At 44.1% G+C, this 7,199-nt stretch overlaps 1 protein-coding gene across 1 annotated transcript in view; it reads right to left on the bottom strand.

Annotated features, from left to right (window-relative positions):
* Positions 1–2,457: 2,457 nt before the first annotated feature.
* The window catches only part of SDF2L1 (stromal cell derived factor 2 like 1), a 9,987-nt gene continuing 5,245 nt past the window's right edge, over positions 2,458–7,199 (bottom strand). Inside the window, exons 2-3 of the mRNA XM_019506946.1 lie at positions 6,702–6,898; positions 2,458–3,780 (exon numbers count right to left, since the gene is read on the bottom strand). Of these exons, the coding sequence (XP_019362491.1) occupies positions 3,502–3,780; positions 6,702–6,898 (476 nt within the window). The 3' untranslated portion in view covers positions 2,458–3,501. The remainder of the gene's footprint in view (positions 3,781–6,701; positions 6,899–7,199) is intronic.

Here is a 7,199-nt window from a genome sequence, read left to right as displayed (position 1 = left end):
AAAAAAAAAAAAAAAAAAAAAAAAAAAAATTAGCATGTAGCAGGGAACGAAGACCTGTACAGCTAAACAGAGGAACAGTGACAGATTTTTAGCCTACATGAGTGGAAGCAAAACCACCTGAATACTTATGACCCTACTCTTAACTCTCTCTCTCTGCCCTATCACCCAATGTTACTTAAAAAGGGCAACCCCAACAAGTTCCTTCCCCAGTACCTATGATTTAGCATTCTCAGCATCTGGGAACAGACATACAAGGAGATGTACAGTTAATTAGTCCACTGAGTATGGGTCAAATGAAGATCAAGCGAATCTCTAGAGATGTAGTGCTGGGCCCATCCTCTGTTAACTCAGTCTTCCCACAAGAAGTGCTAATACTTACTGGACCTGACCCATGAGACTTGGCTGTATAGGAGCTTGGCCCATGGAAATGCAGAACATGTACTTGACATGATCCCGTCTTTCCCACAAGTGCTACCACCCTTCCTTCTGCAGTGACTTATGATGCTGGTTTCCAGGAAAAGCCTTTCTTCCTAGAAAAAGAAAGGAGGGGAAAAGCAGCTCGTTTCTCAGCATGCAGGAAGAGATAGCTTTTTTCAGTTATTATTACTATCCATCTTTATTCTTCTTCACTTTCATAGGCTGGCTAAGCAAATGAACTCAGATGAATTATTAATGGTTGTGTAAATGTCAATTTTAGAGCTTGTTTCAATACTTTCTCTATACAGAAGCACTTGGCCACACTTTTACTGAAGCCTTTGACTGCTACTTAGATGGTTACTCCTAAAAATTAAAACAGTACAAAGACCATCCTGTGGCAGGGCATTTGGGGTGCCTGCCATTTTAAGAGGCCAGGCAGCCTGCAAAGCTACTGGCAGGAGTGGGCCAGAGCTAACTGGAGGGATAGCTGACTCAAGGTGTGGCAGGTGTAATTACAAGCCCTGATAGAAGCTGGTAGTAACATCTGGGAGCCCGCTAAGAGAACATCACCTAAGCAAGATGTCTGCAGCTCCAGAAGGTCAGCTTGGAGATAACACCCACAGCAGTCTGGAGGTTTGGAGAGGAACTATGGGGAGGAGGAGGTTCCTAGGGATCTAGTGAGAGGCTGTGTGGGACCAGCAAAGGTCTAGGAACCCCACAAGGGAGCTTAAGTGAAAGAAGACATCAACGCGGATGCCATTTGCAAGGCATGGTGCTGCAGGGAATGGACAGAGCCATGCAATTCGCCCATAAGGCAGTGACCACGGGCACCCGGTAGTCATTTGAAAGAACAATTTTGGAAGCTCTGGGGCAGCCTCACTCATTGAAATAACAAACATCAAAGCATGGCAGACAACTGGAAGGGGTTTGCCCAGAAAATGAGGGCTGCAGGGACTCCTTCAGCCTGCTTCATGGCCACCCCACTCTCTTCCCTGGAGAGGCACCCTGCCACACCTCCATCCACAGTCCCCAATGAAAATGCTTCCGACAATGTTCAAAGAAATTACCCACAACAGCAACAGGAAACAAGTCCTGCCTCTTTTCTCAGTAAGGAAAATAATCAAGTGTTGCAAGACTGCTAAGTAAGGATTCTTGCAATGGTTACACTAAATGCAAACAGCTTTAGCACAAGAGAAAATCAAAGCCAGCCTGTGCAGTTCAACAGCAAGAACAAACACAAAGTGTTAAGCATATCAACAAATAAGAAGAATTTAATTACAATTTTTGGGACTAATGGCAACAATGTATGCTCAAACTGAAAATCAGTATCATGACAGTCACAGTATAAGGAGCAAAGCAGTCTCCTGCTTCAGTAACTGGAAGTTCAGACATTAGAATGGCAAGTTAACACTCCATGGCAACAGGTGCTCCTGCTTTTGCAACCTTTGTCATGGCTCTGCTGAAAAAATTAGACCGTGTCTAGACAAGCATGGATGTTTGGTTCCTCCGGGATGAGAACCAGCCACACACCTTGTGCTGCTGCTACTTGTCCCTGGGGGATGCCTGTGCCACACCCTCTGGCATGTGGCAGGTTACCCTGAGAGGAATAGGGGAGGCCAGCAACTAGTTTGACCCCAGCAGCCTTACCTGAGGTCCAAGGGGCTGGGGAAGCCACAGCCATAGTGCTTCTGAAGCTGGGAATCTGGCCAGCAGCTGAAGCAAGGCTCTGGTGGACAAGGCTGCTGTTTTGCATGGTGTGTGCTGCAGCCAGATGCACTGTCCCACTTTTTTTTTTTGTGCATGGTTTTTTTTGACCCCTAGAAAAAAAATCCCCATGCTGCAAGGTAGCAGCTTGGGAAATGCCTGAATGTGCAGTGTGTGGTACCACAGATGGGTCTGTGGTATGGCGTGCCACATAGCCACGGATGTGGCCTCATTATTTAAAGCAATAGAACAAGAATTCATATAGCACTTTTCATGTTAAATGAGGCTTCACACACATTAGTTAACCCTCATTACACTCTAATAATAATTATTTCCTTTTTAGAGATGAGGACAGAGGCGCAGAGAAATTCAATGATTTGTTCAAGAACAAAGTTTCTGACTAGTAGTATTCACAGCACAGTCCCTCTCTCAGAAGTTCAGGACCTATACATGAAACAAGAATCTGTCCCTTTTTCCTAATCCGAGCAAACATACCCATATATCTATCCTTTTCTTTTATCTGTGTTCTAATGTTGAATCACGAGGTTATTTGCAAGAGTAAAAAAAAGTCAAGGTTCAACAGAATTGCTCTTTCAGACTACATGAAATAATTTGTTTAATGAATCTCAGCTTTCTATAAATACTAGTTTTCTAGAGTAGTTCTCAGAACAGAACAATTTTATCATTTAAAATAGTAGCAGTACAACCACTATCAAAATGCAAATTCTTAAAGTGAAAAATAAGTGCTCCTGCCCCAACAACATAGAACATATTTCATTTACATCTCTAGAAAGAGAAGATTCTGAATGCAGATAAAGCGCACACTGCCACTCATAATAAATATCAGAAGCACCTTTCAAGTGAACCACAGATATTTTTCAGAAAAAACTGGATTGGCAGTTCCATCTTCTCCACAAGACCCCAAGTTTGGTAAGAGAAATTTTCCCCATTCTAAATTTACTTCATCTTTGCACTTAATACCTTTCTTTCACTAAACACCACAGACTAGTTTCCAGAAATAACTGCACAGGGTTTACAAAAAAGTAAATCTGTACGGTGTTTGGGATTGAGAGATTTTACTTCAGTTTGCCACTTCCTTCTGGACTAAGGAAAAGAGAAGAAAGCAATGAACTAAGAAAATTGCAGTGAAAGCAAACAGAAGCACAAGCTGCTTTACCAATTCAACTATAAAACTCAAGTTTCAATGTGTGATCCAGGAAACTGCAGTCCCCCACAGCAGCGATGGATTCCTGAAACCTCCTAATGCCCTTCAGCTGTACTGAGAGTCAGTGACTTGGAGAAGACAGTATTTGCAAGAGACCAAGGAGCAGCAGCTCATCAGCTGGGGTTAAACAAGCATGGTTAAGTCTTCAGACCAATTCAGAGCTCATCATGTTTTGCAGGCTCCACACTGGGTTTGATGAAAACTCCTTCCATCGCTTTCCAGTAGTTGTGATGATTAGGAGTAGACATGCCATGAACTTCCCGTTGGCCTCTGATTGGGTGGCCATACTGTTCCCCTGTTATTGAAAGAAACACCTCGGTTCCCACGTGCTTGAAGCGCACTGTGTCGTCCCGCTCCCAGTATGTCCCACTGCATTGCACAGTCCAGATATCCAGGTCATCTCCTTCACCATCATCACCAAAGGCACTCACTTCCTGTTAGAAATACAAACTTCTTGAAGTAAGAATTTAAAGAAACACTATCAATGCATTTCAAAGAAACTGAGCACTTAGCAGAGATGTAAGCAGTAAGGAAGGGTAGAAAACAAGAAGTACCATTGTACTGTCCTTGTGGCACCTGATCCAATTCAAATGCAGTAACTTACTTCCTTTATGACTGAGGTAAAAATGTCAAAAACAAAAGAAACAAAACCAAAAGAATTACACAGGACAGAAACTATCAGCATAAAGTAGTTCAACAGAAAATACTCGTGAGATGTAGAACTCTCCTCCCTACTCCAGTAAGTTTAGTTGTTATGGAAATTTGTGTTGCAGTATGATTCTCACTTCAGTTACTCTTAGTAACAATTTCTTCAACATAATAGTTTTTGTTGAAAAGTCACAGACTTAGTTTAATTTTCCTAAGGAATCAAATTTCCATTTTACTTAGACTTCTACAGGGATATTCATCTTAGATAAATTCCTACTTAAAACAGTTGACTGAATTATTCTAAAATAAATAAATAAAATAAATAAATAAAAATCTTTTGGCTAATGTAAATGAATTCTCACTGGGTGCGTCTACACGAGACGCTAACTGCATAGTAGCCTAGTAACACTCCACAGTAGTGTGCCAGGCAAAAGCTGTACTAATACACTACTGCACAGTAGTATTAGGCTACTGTGTTAGCGCGGGCTAATACACAGTAGCATTAGCCAGTGCTACTGTGCAGTAGCGCAACTTACTGCACATCGATTTAGTACTTGGTTACCCACAGTGCATTAATAAACATGTAGATGCACCCACTGAAGACAAAAACATATCTGGAAATAAATTTAATCATGCACCAAATCTAGCAGTGTTGTAGAAGAAACGTGCTGGCACAAATGAACCCCTTACCCCATCCCCCAAAACTTTATTTAAAGTTACATCAGATTCAGAAGCACTTGTCCCTCAAGATATTCTTAAATATTTATTGCTAAATATGAAAGATCATTCACCAAAAAATGAAGCCACCTGAAAGTATTCTACCCAAGTTACCTGTGGCCTTTTACCCCCAAGTTCCATTCCTCTTTTGTTGAACTTGCACTTAAAGGCCATGTCCAGACAAGAGCAGAAGTTTGTTTCTCTGGGGACAAGCAGCAGTGGCAAACCTTGTTCTACTGCTATTTGTCCCCAGCAAATGCGTGTGCCACACGTGCACTGGCGCGTGGCAGTCTACCTCGGGTGGAGCAGGGAAGTTGGCCCCAATAATTGTGCTGGCCCCAGCAGGCTTACCTGGGGTCCTGGGGAGTTGTAGCTGCAGTGCTCCTGCAGCTGGAAGCCTGGCTGGCAGCCAGAGTGTGGCTTTGGCTGGCCAGGCTCCGGTTTTGGATGGCGTGTGCTGCCACCATTGAGTGCTGCCCCATTTTTTAGCATGGTTTTTTTTTGACCCCGGGATCTCCTGGTGTAAACCCCACCCCTCCACTGCAAAGTAGCAGCACAGGAAACACCTGCAAGGGTGGTGTGTGGTGCTGCAGATGGGTCTGTGGTGCTACAACCTGCTTGTCTATGCTCATCTGGATGCAGCCAAAGAGGTGAAAATGACATATTTTATGAAACATGGATACTGTTGGTCAGCAATGTGAAATAAGTTTGTTGAACTGAAATCAGAGTTCAAAACTGCCTGACTTCCAGTTAAGCCTGATAACCTAGTTCCAGGTCCCATCAATCACTGGGAAGGCATCTGAAGCCTCCTCTTGCTAAAATGCTGTACAGGATTTACTCCACGTAATGCATAATCCTTTTAAGAAAAGCATCCAGCTCTTCCATTTTTTAAAAGTTAGCAATATATTTATTCTTCAGAGAGCAAAACAACTACAAATAACTTTATAGTTCATCTTCTTTTCTTATGAAAGAGCTCATCATGAGAAAATAAATCACAGGATAAAAGGTATGTCATTGGCCATTTCTACATGAAATGCTACTGTAGAATGAATGATGTGTAATTTTATGCCAGTTTTTACTGGATTCTTCCACTCTTTCAATCATTCTTAAAAACATTTAATATCAGTCCTTTATCTCATTACTGTTCAAATGGCAGTACAATCTAGAAGCCCAAACTAGATCTGGACCTTGTTTTTCTAGGCACCATATAAATAATACGAAACTTATCAAGGACCTTCAAATCTAAATGTATAAATTCAAGGGAGAGACAGGTAAAAGGCATACGATTTGCCACACTTGCACAGTATATCAGTTGCCAAGCCAAAAAGGAGTCGGGTCTTCTGATTCTTAGTCTAATGATATACCCACTATATCATGCTCTCTCCCTCAGAGAGTGCAGAGATGATCATAAACACTTCCAACAGATTTAGGATGTTTATTCTATAAAGGAGCATCAAATGTCAAATAAGTACTTGCTGACAGGCAATGATAGAAGCTAGCAGGGCAGTGAAAGAAAAGATTGCTTTATAGGTGCACAAACATGAAGAATAAATATAACTTTGTATGCAAAGGTTTTTTGGAGGGCTGGGGCAGAAAAGTAAAAGCGAAGACAGAGATTGAGACCAAGTGCTAGAATCGCAAATTGACGCTTACATACTACCATGCTCAGCATCACAGCACTTCGCTTCTAGGTACCCAGACCCCAAAGCAGAACTTACCACCGTTCTCCCTACACGATACCTGGGGACACCTAACGAGATGCCTTGGAGTGGGATTCAGCACAGGGGGAAAGGAACACCCTAAATTAGCCAACAGTAAACACCAACAATAGCAGCAAGGCTTTGATTTCACCAATTTGGGTCTGAACACCTAATACGAGGCTGCAGAAAAGCACCTCAAAATGTCTCCTGGTGTTGGGCAGCCAGAGCCCATTTGGGAAACAAGGTGAGAGCCCCGTGACCTACTTGTGCCAGCCTGCAACACCCCTCACCTGGTTGCTGGACAACGGCGAGGTGAAGTGATGCGTGTGCAAGTTTTTCCCTGTGTTGACGTGGGTCAGGCGTATGGCTTGCCCACACTTAACCGCTGTGCCTCGCTGGCAGCTGCCATCGCTTTTCCCTCGAATGCGCCAGTAGCTGTTGGCATCGTCGGGTGTGTCGACACCAGTCACCGACTGCTGCCCGCTGCCTGTTTGGAGCAGTCCCAGCGAGAGTCAGCAGTAGCCCCCGGGTAGCCCCGCGTTATGCCAAGTAAGGAGCAGCAGGGCCGGACCTCGGGCCCATCCGCCCACCGCACAGCCCAGGAACCGGGGGGGGGGGGACACACACACGCGAAGCGGGACGGCTTTGCCTGGGCCCCCGGCCCCTCACAGGGCTCTTCCCCCCTCCCCCCCGACCGCCGGGCGCTCACCGGATCCGTACTTGACCTCGTGCGAGTGCAACCGCACGCTGTGCCGGGTGTTGAGCAGCTTCAGCACCGACCCGCAGGT

This window comes from Gavialis gangeticus, unplaced genomic scaffold, assembly GCF_001723915.1.
Source record: "Gavialis gangeticus isolate Ggan-Ray unplaced genomic scaffold, GavGan_comp1, whole genome shotgun sequence".
Taxonomy (NCBI): Eukaryota; Metazoa; Chordata; order Crocodylia; family Gavialidae; genus Gavialis; species Gavialis gangeticus.
The sequence above is the reverse complement of the archived record's forward strand: the minus strand, read 5'-3'. Positions and strand labels throughout refer to the sequence as shown.